Source organism: Gymnoscopelus microlampas (assembly GCF_963454915.1).
Source record: "Gymnoscopelus microlampas genome assembly, chromosome: 10".
Taxonomy (NCBI): Eukaryota; Metazoa; Chordata; class Actinopteri; order Myctophiformes; family Myctophidae; genus Gymnoscopelus; species Gymnoscopelus microlampas.
The window spans coordinates 10,562,742-10,583,674 of NC_139947.1; the positions used below are offsets into that span (position 1 = coordinate 10,562,742).

The window sequence follows — 20,933 nt, forward strand, 5'->3', positions numbered from 1 at the left end:
TGTGTGTGTGTGTGTGTGTGTGTGTGTGTGTGTGTGTGTGTGTGTGTGTGTGTGAAAATAGCACAGCCTTTATTCTGTTGGTTTTATAATCAGCCTCAGTCCTTGCCAAATCAAAACAATGCTAAAATGGAATCTGCACTTGGAAAAAAAAACAGAATTCTGGGGTAGGCCTAATCATGCATGGAAATAATACACTGGAGAGAAGATCAATTGAAGTGGAGCAGAAATACCAAGGATATAACATCTATAAAAATGTCTCATTGTTCCAATGCAACTATATTAGATCAGTGGTTCCCAAACTGGGGGTCGGGGGTCCCCAAATATTTTTGGTGGGGTCCCCAGATGAATAGATTTATGTGCAACATTGTTTTCTCACTCAACAGTAAACAAACCAACATACAGTATAAGTGTATACAGGGTATCTGCATATTTCTCAAGTTACAATGAATTGACTTTTAAGACTTTAATACCAAATTGGCCAAATATTACATAAGAAAGAGGCGGCTATTTTCACAATATTTATCTATGGTACAGAGTCAAACTAAATGTAATGCCTACAATTTGTGCTTGTCAGGTTAGGGGGTCCCCAGTTCAAATTTGCGGGGTCGTGGCCTGAAAAGTTTGGGAACCCTTGTATTAGATGATCGACAAAAAAAACTGTTCAAGCGGGAATCCTTTCGTTTATTGGATACCATCACAGATGTTTTGATACAACACCAAGTCAAACCGGTTTAGAAAAGTCAGCACATCACTAGAATCATCACATAAGAATAAAGAATAGTTCTTACAGACTGTCTATATACATACACACCGCCAGGACTTGCTGCAAAGACATGGCTAAAAACAAAAAAAACAGTCTGATATTATTCCATTTCCAAATGAAGAAGACAAACAGTAATAATTCCATAATAAAAAAACAGAAAACATACTCAAGATGTGTTTGCCATATTTTCTACAGCACAAATCTGAATTAAATGCATGGATCACACAATTGAAGCTTAATCAAAAGGAAACATTGATGGGTTCTGCTCCGTGTATAAAATGTCTTTACTGTACATTAACACAAACACAGATGCTTGGGTGACACGGGTGGGAGAAGAAGAAACAAAAAGGACAAGAGGATGATGATAACTGTCACATAATGGCAGGGTTTGACCAATCAGCACGTTGTGTCTTCACAAGCTGAAACAAGCTGTCACCTTGAACGAATGCGCTCCACAAGGACCTCTGCATATCGTTGCTGTCGGGCAAATCGGCCCCAGGGGTCTTTGAGGGGGTTCAAGGGGGTCCCCAGATAAATGATGGATAGTTAGGAACCAAATGGACACTTATGTGGCTGTAACTCTGAGAGCGTACAAATGGAACCAAATGGACCCGTATTGTACTCTCTCAAGAGTTATGCCGGTCCGTGGTCTAATGCAAGGGGTTCTCAAAGTGGGGTCCGGGGACCCCCAGGGCCCTATATACATGAGCTATTTCCACAAAATCTTTTCAGATGGGGGTCCGGAGCCAAATACACACAGGGTTCCCACACATTTTTAACAATGAATTTTCCATAACTTTTCTTAAGTATTTTCCCCATTTCCAGGACTATAGAAATCATACAGTGCAATAATGAGACTCTTTAACCAGTGTGCCATCAATGCCCCCAAGACAGACGAAGCGAAGGTGTCACGTGACAAAAAGAACAGATCTACAAGGTAACAACGTATCAAGTAGCACTGCATGTTACAACATTTTATCCATCTTGCACGTAAATCGTCACACAAAAGCATCAAAAGTAGAAGATCTACAAGCTCGAAACGCGGCGTGAAGCGTTTCTGCAACTTTTGCTATTTTAGAATTTTAATCCTGAAAAGTAACAGTTTTGGACATAATGGGGTTTCCACCCGACAGAGACGATGGCCTGGAAGATTTTCCAAAACATTTGATTCCAATCCTTTTCCAGGCGGTTTTTCAAATTTCAAAATATTTCCAGGAATTAAATGACAGTGGGAACCCTGTACACATTAAGTTAGGGGGGGGGGGTGCTGGTGCTCTCAGTCTAAAGCCTAAATTATACTTTGCAGTACGACGATGTTGCCGGGCGGAAAACAGATAAGTTCTGGGGCCATAATAATACACTCAAGTCTCATCAGAACATGTTCTTTGTCTTGCTGGCCACTTGCGTCAGGATCTCTCCGATCTTCTTCTGCCAGTAGAGGACGTGTTTGGACTCGGCGCACCACAGCTCTCCGTGGCGCGGCTCCGCGTTCTCACAGCGCTTACGCACCTCCTCCTGCTGCTCCTGATGGGGAACACAAAGCAATGGACGTTAAAGAAAAACACCCACAAAAGTACACTCTTGTGTTCAAGAACCACTGGTGTATTCGGTACACTGACACAAGATACATTTCATGCCCGAAACACTAGGGATGCGCGGATCGCGGTTTTGGCCGCGGATAACCACAGTTTGGGCGGATTTGGGTCAATCAAATATAATTATTAATTAATATTGGATAAACCGTGGGTGAAATAATGCGGGAATTAAATTAATGATATCAATCTATAGGCCTACTATAACTTTTAAAAAGCACAAAATCTCGGCGTGAGTGCGTTTGTAGTATTTTAATATTGTGTCATTTTCCATCAGGCACAAATTATCCGCCATACTGCACAATGCTTTGCCGGCAAGGGGTCCTTCCATTTCCAAACAAGAACAGTGTACCGCGGTTAAAGTGAGAGAGAAACTTAATGGAGGATTTAAAACAAAATTAAAAAAAGAAGGGAGGAATAAAAGTTTGGCGTGGGAGTGCTTTAGTGAAGTTCTTAACCCTGCCGACGACAGGATATGTCTCATGAAAAGTTGCTTAGGAGAAGAGAAAGTGAATGAAGACGGAGGGCTTGTTGTTACCATGGATACAGTACGTATACAGTCACTACATCGGTGATATTTGGTTGGTGCGGATCTATACATAGGATGATATAATCAAAAAAGAACAGTTCCTTCCATACCTCTGTGCCATGCTGCAGTTCAAACTTGTAGAAGAGGGCCCAGGCGTCTCCCAGGTCTGGCTCGATCTTCACCGTCCTCAGGAACCACTCCCTTGCCTTGGTGATCTTACGCTCGCTCCAGAACAACCTGACACGCGTGGTGGGCACAGAGCAAAAAAAAATAAAGAGAGGCACGATTTAACGCTGCAAGCTATGCCCCCATCAGAGGATGTTTAACCCATTTAGACCAGGAACGCATCTGTGTAACCACTTTAACCATTATTTGATATTCGTGAAATCGTGAAGATTTGTGCAAATTCTTTCAAATCTTTGAATATCATATTTATTTTTAACTCAAATCTTTGCTTCTGGGGGGTCCCTGGAACAACATATTTTGAGATGGGGGCCCGCGGTCAAATACATATCATTTTGGGGGTCCTTGACATGAAAGCTCATGAGCATACAAGCCCATAGCCGTGCTATGAGCTTGAATATCTGCTATTTTTAAATAGCCAAAGAAATCTTAAAATGACACAGATGCGTTCCCGGTCTTAATGGGTTAACACTGCAGAGACTAATCACAAATAATGAGTTGACAGTTAGGGATGCGAGGCATCTAATCGAATACACGCTCCGGGTACTTGTTTTTGTAGGAGGCGTGCTTTGGTTCTTTTTCTGACAGGGGTGGGACTAAAACTGTCATTTTACAAAGAGCCGGAAACTAATTACACTCTCATAAATAATAATAACAGCGCTGTCATTGAAAGCGAAGGAAAATCAAAGTTGATTTCGCAAGGGCATTTTTTTTTGTTTATAGCAGCATTTGACAAAGAGAAATGGCACAGCTTCCTCTAGAACAGTGATTCTCAACCAGTGGTCCGGGGACCACCAGTGGTCCTTGAGGGGGTTCCAGGGGTTCCCCAGCTAAAAGATAGATATTTAGGAACCAAATGGACCCTTATCATAAGGGTCTGTGTCTGTAACTCAAGAGTGTGTACAAATGGAATTCCATTTGTACACTCTCTGAGTTAAATTAGCATTGATTTTACTATATAAATCAGGGTCCCAGAGATAGAAATGCCATTAAATGGGGGTCATTAGCCTAATGCATGTCAAACTGGGGGTCCTTGAAATTAAAATGTTTGAGAATCACTGCTAGAGTGGTAAAAATGTTCTCTTATGAGGGTATATCTTTTCCTGGCATATCTTTTCAAATGGGGGTACGCAGGCTAATAAGTGTCAATTTGGGGGTCCTTGACATGAAAAGGGTTGAAAACCACTGCTCAAGAAAAACATTATTATATGAATCTTAAATAAATCTAAATATTGTTCACCGCCTCTCAACCAAGAAGCCATGAGGGGAAACACCCGTGTATCTTTTAGATGATCTGTTCATCTAAAATTATTCAAATTATTCATGGGGGAAACAATGGATGACTGCGTTACAAGGCTGCGATCACACTAGACTTTGTTGTTAGGCTGAAAAACGCAGGTTGCGCGCCTTTTTTTGCGCATTCTACAAAGCTAAGCGGCTTGCAATGCATTCCGTCTTGATGTTGCCAGGCGACCAGATAATAATATGCACCTGTCACTCACTTTCAGGCCACCCCTCCCCCCCCCCCCCCAATCTCTTTGCCTGTTCACTGTCGTTTGCTCAGCTACTGTACCAAAATCCTACACCTAGCTCTGGGTACAAAGCAACAGCCACAATACAACTTCTCCACCATGTTTCAATGCTATTGAATCTCCGTTCTTTTCCGTTTCAGAACAGGAGGGCCGCCTCTCAACTCATCCGATTAAACCAATGGGGAAAAGCAGTAACGTTCTCGAGCATTTATCTGCTTTGAGTTGATTTTGTTCGCTCTACTGGAGGCGTCCTGGCGCAGAGCACATGAATGCAAGGCATGCGCATAAACAAAGTCCAGTGTGATCGTAGCCTAATAGAACAGGCTTAACTCATATGGTGCCATTGACGTGTTTTACCGCAATGGCGCAACGTGCCAATGACGTGTTTTTTTTTGCGTTCAGAACCCAAGATATCATGATCCGAAGATTTGCTGCTCCATTCACTTCTTGGTTAACTTATTACTTAAAAAGGCTGTATCTCGGCTCCTGTGTACTTTTGTATTTTTTTTGTATTTTTGACATGTTATTTTCAAAGGCAGACAATTAATGTCAACGAGGTCGCGATGACCTCGTTGACAGGCTGCACACTTGCAGGATTTTTTTGAATGAAAATGTTGTTTTTTCATTCAAATAAATCCTGCATCGTGGCTACGAGTGTGCGGCCTTGTATGGTTTGTTAACCACAATTCTTATTGTATAGTATATAGTGACATGCCCAAAATATTGTTCACACAGCTGCCAACAAAAGAGAGAAGAGTGAGACATGTAGGAAGGAAGGGAGGACGGGTTAGGAGAAGAGACAGTACTTGGCCACTGCCAGCAGGACATGGGGGTCATGTTCACACTTCTTCAGAGCGTCCACACTCTTGGTCTTCCTCTGAGGCCTGGCCTCCAGAAACACCGCCTCGGCCCACAGGATGCCTTCAAGGAGAAAAACAAAGGTTGGTATCCCGACATGAAAGAGCTGGAGAGACAGGGAGACTGCTGTTAAGACCTGAGGCGATTCTTTCAAAGTTTTTCGTTTTTTTTTTTTTTTAATGTTTCAAGATTTTTGAATAGCCAATGAAATCTTAAGTGACACAAATGCGTTCCAGGTCTTAATGGGTTAACTGAACAAACACCCTATAGCAATGATTACTATCAGAATACAGATATTTAACATTTAATTTAACAAAGAAACACCACTTTAAATGAACATGTGTTCCTTATTTCCCAGAGTCAAGTCTAACTCTGCGTGTACAAAACATTCAGTTAAATTAACTGGGACTATTTCTGTGACTCAGGACTTCCCTGAGTCACAGAAACAGATTCAGCCCACACAGTACCTGTGGGCATATTTGATCCGGGGGCCCCCCACCCTGACAAGCAGTTGTCAGGGTGGGGGGTGGGGTAGGAGTTGAGGCATTACATTAAGTTCGACTCGGTTCCACAGATGAATATTGTGAAAACAGCCGAACTACAAGCTCACAACGCCTCTTTCTCGGGTAATATTTCACAATTTGGCCAACGTTTGACCATTTCTTATAGTATAGTTTGTTGGTTACAACAAATAATGGTCTTATTATTATTGTATTCTTTCATTTTAGAGGTATTAAAAGGTCCTTAAATTGTCACTTTAGAAATGAGCAGATACCCTGTTTACACTTATACTGTATGTTGGTTTGTTTACTGTTGAGTGAGGAAACAATGTTGCACATTAAGCAATCATCATCATCTGGGGACCCCCCAAAATCATTTGGAGACCCCACCTGGGGGTCCCGACCCGCAGTTTGGGAACCGTTGTTTTAGAAGGATAAACGAGAGAGAGAGAGAGCAAGGGGGTGTGTGGAGAGGAAGAGAAAGCCTTCGAGATCGACTTCACGTGCAAGTTTATACTCGTGTTTACAGTGTCACATCTGTGAGCCCTCACAGGTCGGAAGAATGGATACGGAGAATGTTGTTTATGGTGCTGCTGTCTATAACCCATTACGACCTGATGCCAGTTTTACAAATGTCTTCTAAATCCCAACAGTTTTCTAAAAAATAACATGTGTTGCTATATGAGTGGTTCTCAAACTTATTCATACCCGCAAAATATTTTGTTTCAGGGACCTCCGAGAAGCATTTGAGTGTGTGTGTGTGTGAGTGTGAGTGTGAGTGTGAGTGTGAGTGTGTGTGTGTGTGTGTGTGTGTACGTCTGTGTGTGTACACACACACAGACATACATACATATATTCACAGATTTGCACACATTTTCAAAAAAAAAAGAAGCAGATCTACAAGCTCGTAGCTATGAGCTTGTAGATCTGCTATTTTTGAATAGCCAAAGTATAAAATAATGTTTTTTTTTAAGCTCAAATCAAAGAATTACACAGATGCGTTCCCGGTCTTAATGGGATAAACAACACCACATTTTCTTTGGCAACGTTCTGGTGAGAAATACTTCTCTGGGGAGTATCCGGCTCCTGAATGCTTGAATAATAAGGATACAAGTGAAGTGGTTTCTCCGTGCCAGGTTTATGGCATCGTTGCTGTCACGCAGAAACCAAGTATCTCCATATTTCAACTTTTCATGTTTTTTTTTTTTTTAAGTTAATGCCCTATTTCATCATACTTCACCACACTTACTTACTTACCATACAAGAGTGTCGCACTGAAGTAGTAAAAAGTGCAAATCTACAAGCTCACATTGGCTATTTTCAGTACTTTTTAATATGTTTTGAATAGTAATAAAAAGGCAACCGTTTTGGACATACAAGGTTTCTACCCGACAGTAACGATACAATCTCCCCTATCATGATCTTCCCTATCACACATAGAGATGGTGCTAAATTGCCAAGATTGTCTTTAACCAAGCACATGAAACAATGATTTAACCCATTCAATCTCGGAAGGCATCCGTGTCATTTTAGATTTGTGTGTGTGTGTGTGTGTGTGTGTGTGTGTGTGTATGTGTTAGAGTGAGTGAGTGAGAGCGAGCACAATGGTTGGCTATTCAAAAACAGCAGATATAGAAGCTTGTAGATCAACAACGTTTTTGAAAATAATGAAAAATTGTGAAAATCTTTGAATATATATTTTTTTCAAAGCAATGTTTTTTAACTAAAATCTTTGCTTCTGGCGGTCCCTGGAACAGAACGTTTTGATATGGGGGACTTCGCGGCCAATTACATATCATTTGGGGGGTCCTTGACATGAAAAGGTTTGAGCACCGCTGATATAGAAACATATGTTTTTCAGAAAACAGTTTTAGAAGAATTATTTTCGGCCTCAGGTCAATGGGCCTCAGGACTTAATGGGTTAATACCTGCTGCTATCTTAGATTTTATACCTGATGCTCTGTTTTTCATTTCTGTATCCATGTCCCTACAACCATGCTCATGGTAATGTCATTTTATATACCCCTGCTGCTTTTTTATATGCTGGATATGTTTTCCACCCGCACAAAAAGCACGTCCGCCTTCTGCAATGCCATCTATCCATTGCTAAAGTTTAATCATGCGCCTTATTTATTTATTTGGACTATTTATTTATATATATTTTTGGGACTTTGCACATTGATTTGACTGTGCCTTCCTGTAATGTTTTGTTCCGTGTTCCTTTCTTCTCTATTGTCTCTTTCACTACTCTTCCTGTAACTGCAATGGTGAAGCGCTCGCACAGAAAATTTATGCCGCCCACTCTTTTGGAACCTGTAATCGTGCGACGTGATGGTTGTGACTCTGACCTGAGTTGGGGCACTCCTGGAGGGCTTTGGCCATCAACGTACTGGCGATGTTCTTCAGCCCCGCACGGAACTCCAGTCTGACCGACTCCAGCCTGGAAAACACAATACCACCACACACACACACACACACACACACACACAAACACACGTTTATCCAACCCAAATGCTGCAACCTGCATGCCAGTGACAGTGTTGCCTCTCTAATTTGATGTGTTATCTCCATATCAAATCACTGTATTTATTGGGACATTTATTGGGAGTAGTTCCAGTTCTATACATTAACCACATGAACCCCAGCGTCCCTATTCTGGGGGGCGAATGTTCAGCTAAAAGAGCAGATCTCTAAGCGCAAAGCACCATTGACGATCACAGAGGGTCGACTGGAGGGGACTGACTGGAGGACGGAATAGTCTGGTTGCCTGTGAGTTCAATAATTTTATTTAACCACATACACCCTAGCATCCCTATTCTGGGGTGAACATTCAGTGAAAATAGCAGATATATAAGCTCAAAACGTGACGAGTTGCGAGCTTGTAGATTGGCTATTTTCAGCAAAGAGATTTGGTATTGAGGGGAAAAAAGGAGGGGTCTAGTATAGAGCCCGGGGGGACTCCAGCTAACAAAGTAAATACGGTTTGTGGTTGACCCCTTGAAGGGATAGTTCACCCAAAAACGAACTTTTTTTCCTATCAATAAGTCACCCCATGGAGACTTGAATTCACGGATATTGCTTTGTTTTGGTCATTGTCGACACAAAGGAGACTCTTTGTGCCTCCTAGTGGAACCGCTGCCGGTCATCAAATGATTGGCTTAGGAATGCGACAAAAACAAAACAATATCCATGAATTCAAGTCTCCATGGGGTGAATAATCAATTGAGAAGAAAAAGTATATTATTCCCCCCCCCTCTACTTTTCTCTTGCTGTGGCAGCCCAATGCGGCTGAACTCAAAATGGAAGAAAACATTATTCCATTGTGTGTTTGTGTTGGCCTTTTCCTCACCATAGCTCTGGGCTCTGGGAGTTCTTGAGTCGGGCCTTCTCCAGGATGGCCCTGGCTCTGGTCAGCTGACCGATCCTCTCCTCCAGACGAGACAGCAGCAACCACAGTGGCATGGAGTGGGGACACTTCTTCAGCTAGAACACAACACAACACAAGGCGAGACAATGCATCTTTTTGACATTCTCTATAGCGGTGGTTCTCAACCTGGGGGAGGGTGCTTTTTTCTTTTTTTGGGGGAGGGGGGGGGGGTCCCAAGATGACAGTGAAGTGACAATTTAAGGACTTTTAAAGACGTTTGAATACCAAAAAGAAAAAGAAAAATACCATTACTGCGATCAACAAACTATACTATAAAAAAATGGTGAAAAACTGGCCAAATTGTCAAATATTATAAGAAAGAGGCAAACCTTTTGAAAATAGCCGATCTACAGGCTCACAACGCCTCGCGTTGAGAGGCGTTGTGAGCTTGTAGATAAGGATAAGGATAAGGATAAGGATAATTCCTTTTAACAGGTCGTTCATGAAAGTCCTTGCGGTCTTGTTTCCAATGAGAACCTGTGAGCAATTAGGGGTTAAGAGTCTTGCTCAGGGACAAATTTCATTTCATCGACACATATGCTGACATGGCCTGGAATCGAACCTGGGGCAACCAGGGCCTCTGGCTCCCTAGGCGGGCTCACTAACCATTCAGCTATGGCCGCCCCTTATTTGCAAGTCAAACTAAATTGAATGCCCCAACTCCTACATTCCAAGTGCTTATCAGGGTGGGTGGTCCCCATTTCAAATATGATTATTTTGGAGGGTCGAGGCCTGAAAAGGTTGAGAACCACTGCTCTAGCCAAATGGTTCCCAAACTTCTTAGGCCGAGACCCAAAAGATACCCAAATGAGTGAAAATAGACGATCTACAAGCGCACAACGTGACGCATCGCGCTGTGCCCGCTTGCAAATATCATCACGGTTGGGAATCACCGTTTTAGATCACACCAAGGAGTTATTAGGATCTGTGTTACTTCACCACCCTCCCTCCCCTCCCTCCCTGAGCCTCTCTCCATGTCATGCTCACCCCCTGGTTGTAAGCCTCCCTGGCCTTGTCCATGTGTTCTCCCTGCTCCTCGATCTGTCCCCTCATCATCCACAGCTTGGGGAAGTCCTCGTAGTGGTCCAGAGCCTCGCTGCACAGGCCGTGGGCCGCCTCGATGTTCCCCAGCACCCACTCCAGCTTCACTGACTTCATGAACACCTGCACACAACACACACACAGCACATAATGTAGGGACGTCACCGTCACGTGACCTTGGAATTAAACATTGGAACGTATAAATACAAATTAGCATTTCCGTTTATTTCTTTTTGGCTTTGTAAATAAAAAAATCTAATCAAAATAAGTAATGTAATATTTAATAATGTTTTACTTAGAATTTTGTTTTAAATAGTGGAAAGAACCAATTTGCTTTTTTGAGAATGTTAACAGATTATTTTTTTTAAAGATTTGTTTTGAGGCTTTTATGCTTTTAATGATAGAACAATAGGCTGACAGGAAATGGGTAGAGATAGGGGAGTGACACGCAGCAAAGGTCGTCGGGATTCCAACATAATTGCGATTACCTCAAATAATTGGTATTCTGTGATTATGTAATAATTGTGACAGGCCTTAAATTAATTGTTGTGCGAAAAAGCTGCAATTAATGATCTAATTGTCATTTTTGGCATTGAGCATTGTTAAGCAAAATAAAATGCCTTTTAGGCCTTGTAAACAAATACTGCACAAACTAAAGGGCTAAAAACAATTGGTTGATGATTTGGTTGACAGATGCTGGCTCCGAGCACTTTTAAAAAGAGCCATGTTGGCTCTTACACAGGCTGGCAAGCCTGGGCCTGAGAAAGACAGAGTGCTTTGTAGAAGACACTCAAACTATTATGCACCATTAACTCCCTAAGACACTTGCTCCAGTGAGCTCAGCCTCATTATACGGCTGCTTGTTCTACGTGACCGACAAGCCACCCGTAACCCTCGCTTCTAAAGTGCCATTTAACACTCTCCACTCAAACAGCTAACTGTGTGAAACACAGGGTCACACAGGGTCAAGGTTTTCGGAATCGTGTGTCTATGTCTGGTTTCAGAATATTCATTTAACCACATGAACCCTCGCGCAGTAGTTCTCCAACGTTTTTGTGCCAAGGACACCCACATTGATGTGTACCAGGCCGCGGACCCCCATCTGAAAATGTTTTGTGTCAGGGACCCCCAGAAGAGAAAATGGTGTACTTTAAAAAAATATATATTGAAAAATGTTCCAACACTTTTTCAAACAAATTGTTTGTGACACGCTGTGAGCTTGTATATCTGCTATTTTTAAATAGCCAAGGTAGATAACACATTTTGCTGGGGACCCCCTGGAACCCCTCCCATGATCCCTGGGGGTCCCCGGACCACACTTTGAGAACCATTGCCCTAGCTTCCCTATTCTGGGGGCAAACAATCGGGCAAAATTAGCAGATCTACAAGCTCACAATGTGTTGTGAGCTTGCAGATCAGCAATTTACTGTCAAGAGATTTGGTGTAAAGGGGAAAAAAGGAGGGGGCCATGTAAAAAGACCCTGGCCGGGGTCAGATTTTAACCCTCACTATGTATAATATGGTAAGTTTACTGGTTTACTCTAAGCATTTTCATAAACATCATCATAAAATTGTTTTTTTCCCCCCATACCATATATATTTTACTTGATATATTTTAAAGCCTTACAAAGGCCAGGCTCCTACTTAAGAGTACATCTTAGATTATACTGGTCCAGTATGAGCCCGAGAACAGCTTAAGATCCACCCGAGATCCTCCGGTAAGTCCCACTTGGTTATTCCTAAAAATCGGCTCATTACCTGGGGCCGATGGGGCTTTTGTGGCCCGGCCTGCACTAAAGCTTTGAAACGCCCTGCCTGTGTGGATCTAAGGCTAGCAATGTCTGTGTCATCTTTTAACCCATTCAATCCGGGAACGCATCGGTGTCATTTTAGATTTCTTTGGCTATTCAAAAAATAGCAGATCTACAAGCTCATAGCGTGGCTATGAGCTTGTAGATCTGCTATATATTTTTTTAAACCGTGAACATTTGTGCAAATCTTTGAATATTTACATTTTTAAGACCTGAGGTCCATTCTACAAATGATCTTCTAAATCCTAACAGTTTTCTGAAACACTTTGTTGCTATAATATCAGTGGTTCTCAAACTTTTTCATGTCAAGGACCCCCAAAATTATATGTATTTGGCCGTGGACCCCCATCTCAAAATATATATATATATATATACATAACCCCAGAAGTAAAAATTTGAGTTACAAATGTATAAAAAATATATATACCTGTACATATTTTCATTATTTTTCAAAAATAGCTTGTATATCTGCTATTTTTGAAAAGCCAAAGTTTAAAATAATGGTTAAAGTGGTTAAAATCTAAAATGAGAGATTCTTTCCCAGTCGTAATGGGTTAAATCACTTCTGGAAACACACATATATCAAGGTCCTTTCATATTTTTTTGTCTTCTTATTGCCTTTTGTATCCTTGCTTATCTTCTTTTGAAAACACGCCCTAGAGCGATCCTGGTTACGCTTTCCACGTGTTGTTCTGCTAGTAGCGCGATAGCAGCAATTTTGCAATGTAGCAGCAAAGTCTCAACCAGTTTGCAATGCGGAATGTTGTCATGCACAGTCACACATACTCACACAAACACACACAAACACACACAAACACACACTCACTGACCCTGGCAGTGGGTGCGCTGCTCCGGGCTTTGGCCAGCAGCCGACGGGCTCTCTCGTATTCGTTGTTCTCGGACTCCAGCTTGACAGCGGCCAGCCAGATCTCCTCACTGTTGGGGTTAGCCTGGGGATGAGAAAGAAAGGGAATTAACACATGAAAACTATAAACACTGAAAATGAAGTGCATTCACTTGAAACTTGAAGAGATCCTATAAGTGCATAACTTGAATCTTTCAGAGATCCTTCTTTAGTTCAACACTGGATAGAATTTATTTCACCGTTATATCGTTGTTGTCGGGCAGAAACGTCTTATCTCCATATTCTGACTTTTTTTTGGTAAATTAACACATTGACTGCCAGAATTATTTCAGATTTTTTGCAGTTTTGTGCCAGAGATTTTTCATTGGAAAAAAAAAAGTACTCAGGAGCCGAGATACAAAATTTTAAAGTTTTAAGTTAACAAGGAAGTGGATGAGAGTAAAGATCTTCGAAAATTCATATCTCCTTGGTCTTTGGATCAAATTAAAAAAAAAAAAAAAAAAAAATTGAAAAATTATTTTTTTGCTAAAAACGAGTTAACTCGTTTTTAGCAGATCTTGGCACACAAGTGATAAAAAGCTAAAAACGAGTTAAGTCGTTTTAGGCAGTCAATGTGTTAAAGCCCTACTTCATCACACAACAGCGTCACACAAAAGCATTAAAAGTAGCAGATCCACAAGGTTGTGGCTCTTCTACTTTTGCTATTTTTGAATTTGAATCCTGAAAGGTAACATTTTCAACCGACCGAGACGATATGATAAAACATTGACGATGATTCTTTTTCAACATATTGACATCAGAACTGGACTAACTGGACTGTTCTGACCAGTTTAAAAATAAATCTGTGCAGGAGGCACTAATTGCATTTGCAACTCTTTCACGCCATTTCTTATTTGTAATGTAATGTATTTTGTCATTCTTTCATAGCATCAGATACTAGCTATGATATTCTTTTGCTGTTTTCAAACATCATGCAGTTGGGTAATCAATCAGACATCAGGGAATGGATTACTGAAGCTGGAAACGTTTGAAAACCACTGATGTACAGTATCACACGGCAATAAATCAGGTAGGAAATAAACTAGATATAGACATGTTAAGTGTGGTCTTGTTTAACCTGGAAGGCCAGAGCGAGGATGCTTCTGGCTGCAGGCACGTCCTCGGCCAGCCACTTGGACTTGGCCCCCATCAGCCACAGGACCTCTGCCTTGGGACAGTGAGCCACGGCTCTCTGAAGCAGAGCCTCCAGGGACTCCCTGCAGAGCACAGGAACATGCAAGTGAGGACGTTGTGAATGGACGTTGAGAGAGAAGATGGGACGCAGGTCTTAACCACTTAAACCAGTGGTTTTCAACCTTTTTCGTGCCCCTAAATTGAGATGCATTTAGCCGTGGACCCCCATCTGAAAATGTTTTGTTCCAGGGACCCCCAGAAGCAAAGATTTGAGTTAAACATTTTCGCTTTGAAAAATATATATATTCATAGGTAGCTCAAATTTTCAAGATTTTTCAAAAATAGCAGATCAGAAGTTCATAGCGCGGCAGCACTATGAACTTGTAGATCTGCCATTTTTCAATAGCCAAAGCTAAGTGTTTAAAATGATTGCGATGCTATGTTAGCTAATTTTGCTGGGGACCCCCTGGTACCCCCCCCCAAGGACCACTGGTGGTCCCCTGAGCACTGGTTGAGAACCACTGACTTAAACCATGTATACTTAATTGATCGGAGTCCGCCAGGGGTCTACACCTGATCCCCTACTTTAATTTGATTTGATTTATTGATTTGCACAACAGGAATCATATTCCTCAAGGAAAGATGGCAGAATATTGTTGTGCCGGTGAGGTAAGAAACCCTACCCTAGGAGGGCTGATAAGAGAACCTCACCGTTTACATTACATACAATTAGAATGTATTAGTATCTAAAAATAGCAGATTTATCATAACACATCGCAACACGTTGTGAGCTGGCAGAAGTGCTACTTTTGCCAAATGTTCACCAATTATGACATGCCCAGTATAATGGCTCATCATGTGGTTGGCAGGTCTTAACAGCAAATGATGACTAAGGGCGTTTGAGAAAGTTCTATTCTCCATACATTAAGTCACACATCACACATTAAAGGTAACATAATGCATTAACCCATTAAGACCTGGAACGCATCTGCGTGATTTTTTGATTTGAGCTAAAAAGAAAAAAGCATTATTTTACACTTTGGCTATTTATTTTTGAATAGCCAAAGTGTAAAATAATGCTTTTTTCTTTTTAGCTCAAATATATATACACAAGCTCGTAGATGTGCTATTTTTGAAAAATCGTGAAAATGTGTGCAAATCTTTGAATATATATTCTTTTAAAGCAAACATTTTTTACTCAAATCTTTGCTTCTGGGGGGTCCCTGGAACAACATATTTTGAGATGGGGGTGGGCGGCCAAATACATATCATGTTGGGGGTCCTTGACATGAAAACGTTTGAGAACCACTGAAATTGAAACATACGGAATTACAGACTTTTAACAAAGTATTTCTATATTGGAGTATTGAAACTTTTACTTAAGTAAAGACGTCGAGTACTTTCTCCACCACTGCTGCCGGGTGACCCGACATTACGTTACCTGGTACCGTGATTCTTCTCAAAGTAGGCGGCTCTCAACCACACACTCTTCTTACTGGGGAACACCTGCAGGGCATGGGCATAGATGGCCCTGGCACACTCCAACGCACCGTGTGACACACACTGAAACACAAACATAGCGCGTTGAGTTAAACTCTTCAATGTCAAATGAAAGGTTTCTTAGTGTATTTCGGAAAAGATGGATTTTGAGTGTGGTTGTAAACGTGGCGAGGGTGGGGGCTAGAGTTCTCAAATTCTGCCCAAACCCGACCCGATGTCTTCGGGCCGGGTCCAAAATCTATACTAATTAGTCGGGCCGGGCCGAGCCTCGAGTTCCGTGAAGACATTTTTTAAAAGAATCTATTACCCCCAAAAAAGAAATTTCAACTGCCCCTAGCGGCCTAGCGGTAAGGCCGACGGAAATGGCAGTGGATGTGTTGGATGCAGCTCAAAGTTAACTTTACTCAGGTATCTAATTTGTTGCCGTCCGACCTTCCTAGCCCGTGTTAAAGAAAAACGGACGACAATGGCCCAAACTCAATCGAAAATCTGTGATTGAAAATCGGCGAAAGTAGCCCTTTTAAAGATGTTTTGGCCATTATCTCTGGAACGGAAGGTCCAATCTGGTCAGTTCAAAGCTTGTTGGATGCGTGACTTTGAGGCACATTAAGCTCGCCTCATAATGACACATTTTCTGGTTTTCTGTTCTAAAAGTATGGTAATTGTTCGGGCCGGGCCGAGCCTCGGACCGGCCCAGTAGAGCCAAGTTAGGGCCCTACTGTTGAGAACTCTAGTGGGGGCAGCTTTGGAGTGGGAGTGTAAGTTCCATAGACAGCGGACGGCCACCGAGAAGGCCCTGTCACCCCAGGTTCGTTTCTTTTTTTGTCTTGGGGATGTCCAGGAGGTTGGCGTCACCAGACCTGAGGGAGCGGGAGGGGGTTTGAGGAGTTCAGAGAGGTAGCGAGGAGCCTGGTTGCTGAGGGCCTTGTGTAGGTGGTGATAAGTATCCAGAAATCTATTCTTTGTTTGACTGGGAGCCAGTGCAGTGTCATAATAACTTACACTCTCTGCATCCTCCATCCAGGTGTGTTTGCAGTCCTCCTCCTCTATGCCGATCCCGATGACAGCCCTGATGACCGCCTGGCATGTGGCCACACTGCCTGCCTTGTCACACTCCTCTGCATCCTGTCAACACAGGAACAACACACCGTCAGCTAGGGCTTGTTACAATCCTGACATTTCATAATTAACTGCAATTAATGATTGTTGGCATTGAACATTGTAACATGTAAATCATTTCAGTTTGCCTTTAAGGCTTTGTAAACAGACATTGCAAAGGGCAGATATGACAAATAACTTAAAGATCCAGTGCAATGACATTTTCGGTCATTTCATTTTGACGTTTCAGTCTGAAACGGCCTCGCAACTAATCAGAAAGTTCCATCCCTTCAGGCTATGGCACGCACGTAGAACCTCACTCACATGGTGCGCAGTGTTATTGTTTGTAAGGGAGAGAGAGAGATGGCCACTGTGCAGAATGTTTGTTACCAAGTTGCTTATTTCTAACCTAAAATGTTTTCAGATACATATTTTAGTGGCGGAACGTGCAGCTATGGGAATCACACAGGTGAATCTATATTAATTAAAGTGTATCTATGTCATCACGCGGTACGTTTTCGTTTACAGGAAGTAATTAAAAGATTGCCTTTTTAGGGACTTTTGACATAAAAATACCCAAAAATGAATTTTCTTCCATGTTTTGGCCCATATGATGACCACGGATATGCTCTAAAATTGTGGAAAAACCTTTTTCATTTCACTAGATCTTTAAAGCTGCACTACGTAACTTTCCTCTTCTACCCCAGATAGAGAGAATGAGCCAATAAGAGAGAGACAGACAGGCAGACAGACAGGCATACAGACAGACAGACAGACAGACAAGAGTCAATGAACTAATGGACCTCAATCCTTGGCTAGCGAACCTGGAGGAATGCTGCCTGGTTGGAGCCACTTCAAAATACATCTCCACTGCAATTTGTCTGGGGAAAAAAAATGTTTTTTCCTCCGTCTCTATGGCTATAAATCCCAAATGAACCTGATTTATAGATGGATATTGAGGTTCCCCTGGTGGAAACGTAACCTTGTGATAATTGAGACGGAGCAGCCAGCTCAGCCTTTTGGTCGTCACATCAAAGGAAATCTTTTTTTGGCACTACCGAAACCTGCCGTTAGCCCTTTTGATTAACCTATCCGACCGTTGCCAATCACACTAGCGCTGCCAAAAAAGCACTAAAGAGACGAGGCACAACAGAGCGAAAAACAATAGCAGTGACTGCAGTGAGAGATTCTGATTACACACCACGGATGTAAGTGGGGAAAAAAGAACTGCACCACCGACGCTAAACACAAAACCAATTGGCAGCGCTTGGCTTACCGCGTTGTGCCCAGATGAAACACGAGAGTGCCACTTTGCCAGAAAATGCTGGCACCCAATCAAGGCTGAAAACTGATAGTCTCTCCCCCCTCATTAAACACAGGAGAGTCTAATAGCAGCACTTTTACAAGTGATGTTGAAGGTGAAGGTCGCACATTTATCTTTTATGTACAAATTTATCAGGCCGAACGGCCTAATGTGCAACTGCAGCCAATTATTTTGTTTTAGCGAATATTCTATTAATTACTTTTTCAATCACATAATCGAGAAGCAGGGTTTTAAAGGTAGGGTAAGTGATATTTTTGGGTTAAAACAAAAAGTATTTTGTTTAAAGGTTAAAGCACTACTGTATATTCTGATAGTAATCATTGCTATAGAGTGTTTGTTCAGTAACAGGAGTCTCCCCGTCTCTCCAGCTCTTTAATAAACAGAAAATACATTTTCCGGTAGGTGTCAAAATCTCAGCCAATCAGGAGAAAGTACCCATTTTTAAGCTTCATTTTTATAGTGTTCCAGTTCCAATTTTGCCTGCTCATTTCTTAGTGTCATCACTTCCAATTTCACTTGTTTAATCTGTATCCTGATTGAGTTCTCTGTCCTGATTGGATAAAATTGGAAATGAAACTGAAACTGAAACGAAAGTGCATTTTCTGTTTTATAAAGAGCTGGAGAGACAAGGAGACTCATTTTACTGAACAAACACTCTATAGCAATGAGTACTATCAGAATATAGAGCTATTTAACACTTATTTTAACCAAAGAAAATCACTTACCCTACCTTTAAATGAACCCATTTAGAAAATAATAAAACCCCTTTTAAATCCTAAAAAAATCATGTTGCTATATAACAACAAAAATAAAATGACACAGAGGCATTCCCAAACTGAAAGGTATAACAATGCATAGGTTTAACAGCTCTAAATGGGTAAAAAAAAAAAACATATCAACAAATAGAAGTAAGTTCCAGACAGTGTGCGGGACCTCTTTCTTTGATATCAAAGATCCCTTTCTGAACACTAAACTTTAAAAAATAAAACATAATATAATAAGTTCTTCAAATTTATTACGCACTTTTAACAAAAGATGTCCAAAACATCGGTAAACGGTGGTTCAGGACAACAACAAAAAAAAGCGTGGATGAGGCTTTTACCTGAATCCACTGCTCCCTGTTGATCTCCACGCCGTTGGCGCGCAGCGAGGAGATGGCTCTGTCGATGATCTTCTCCACCATCTGCGTGTTGCCGTTGGCCTCCTCCAGCTTGGCGGCGGTGATCCAGATGTGCCGGTCCGTGGGGATGTTCTCTCGGGCTTTGTTGAGCACACGCCGGGCATTCTCATACGTCTCCAACCGGGCCAAGGCCAGCCAAAGCTTTGAGAAGGCAAAGCGGAGTGTAATAAAGCATTCAGGTGCATTCAAGAGACGGAACGACATGGCCATCAGTCACAATCAGTGTGCAGTCCAAACATCTAAATGGTGCTTTAGGGCCATAATAAATTACATTTCTGATCTTGCACCATGAATCGTCATGGGGACGGGTCTGCTTTCCGTCCCCAGAATGAGAACTAATCGTGGAAAAGCAGCATTCGGTTTTTAACCCATTAAGACCTGGGACGCATCTGTGTGTCATTTTTAGATTTGAGCTAAAAAGCATTATTTTACACTTTGGCTATTCAAAAATAGCAGATATACAAGCTCATAGCGCGGCACCGAGTGCCGCGCTACGAGCTTGTAGATCTGCTATTTTTCAAAAATCAAGAAAATTTGTGCAAATCTTTGAATATATATATTTTTTAAAGCAAACATTTGTAACTCAAATCGTTGCTTCACGGGGTCCCTGGAACAACATATTTTGAGACGGCGGCCAAATACATATCATTTTGGGGGTCCTTGACATGAAAAGGTTTGAGCACCACTGATATAGAAACGTACGTTCTTCAGAAAACTGTTGGGATTTAGAAGACATTTGTAGAATCGGCTTCAGGTCTTCACGGGTTATTGAATTGAATGAAATGATTGGTGACCCTGGGTGTGTGTGTATTGCGTGCACATACCTCCACGCTGGTGGGACAGCACTCCACCGCTCTGCTCAGCATGATCCTGGCATCCTCGGGTTCCTCCAGCTCCACGGCCGTCTTCCACAGACGCACCGACTTGGACACGTTCTCCAGGGCTGTGTGTGTGGGGGGGGGGGGGGGGGGGCAGCATTAACACATCGAGTTAAAAATCCACTTGTATGGAGTTATGCTCACCCAGCGCATACTCCGCTCTTTTCACCTCTTCTTCCGGGTTGGGAAATGTGACGGGCGGGGCCTATTTGGGGCCCTCTGTGACACGTTTCGCGTCACGGAGTCATCCTCCATGCGCAACCCCCGTGCATGGGCTCGTGAGGCGAGCCCATTGGTCGAAAACCGTTTTCGGTTATGTCTCGTGATAAGCTGCAGTACCTATGAACGGCCAGCATTTCCAATGCGCTTCACTGCTCCCTCTCGGTTCTGGGGGCTTGCATTAACACCATTACTTGCAGCAGTGGTTCCTAAACTGGGGTTTTGGGGTCCCCCAAATGATTTTGGGGTGTCCCCAAATGATTAGCTTAATGTGCAAAATTGTTTTCTCACTCAACAGTAAACAAACCAACATACAGTATAAGTGAATACAGGGTGTCTGCACATTTTTAAAGTTACAATTTAAGGTCTTTTAAGATCTTTTTAATACCAAATTGGCGAAATAGTCAATTATCACGTAAGAAAGTATCAAACTTTGTGAAAATAGTCGATCTACAAGCTC

General features: G+C 42.1%; 1 protein-coding gene across 1 annotated transcript in view; it reads right to left on the reverse strand.

The window, feature by feature from the left end:
• Positions 1 to 660: 660 nt before the first annotated feature.
• The window catches only part of prpf6 (PRP6 pre-mRNA processing factor 6 homolog), a 35,781-nt gene continuing 15,508 nt past the window's right edge, over positions 661 to 20,933 (reverse strand). Inside the window, exons 10-21 of the mRNA XM_084068928.1 lie at positions 20,201 to 20,319; positions 19,299 to 19,517; positions 16,777 to 16,899; positions 15,716 to 15,837; positions 14,219 to 14,357; positions 13,067 to 13,186; positions 10,372 to 10,548; positions 9,307 to 9,440; positions 8,306 to 8,397; positions 5,406 to 5,520; positions 2,995 to 3,121; positions 661 to 2,287 (exon numbers count right to left, since the gene is read on the reverse strand). Of these exons, the coding sequence (XP_083925054.1) occupies positions 2,135 to 2,287; positions 2,995 to 3,121; positions 5,406 to 5,520; positions 8,306 to 8,397; positions 9,307 to 9,440; positions 10,372 to 10,548; positions 13,067 to 13,186; positions 14,219 to 14,357; positions 15,716 to 15,837; positions 16,777 to 16,899; positions 19,299 to 19,517; positions 20,201 to 20,319 (1,640 nt within the window). The 3' untranslated portion in view covers positions 661 to 2,134. The remainder of the gene's footprint in view (positions 2,288 to 2,994; positions 3,122 to 5,405; positions 5,521 to 8,305; positions 8,398 to 9,306; positions 9,441 to 10,371; positions 10,549 to 13,066; positions 13,187 to 14,218; positions 14,358 to 15,715; positions 15,838 to 16,776; positions 16,900 to 19,298; positions 19,518 to 20,200; positions 20,320 to 20,933) is intronic.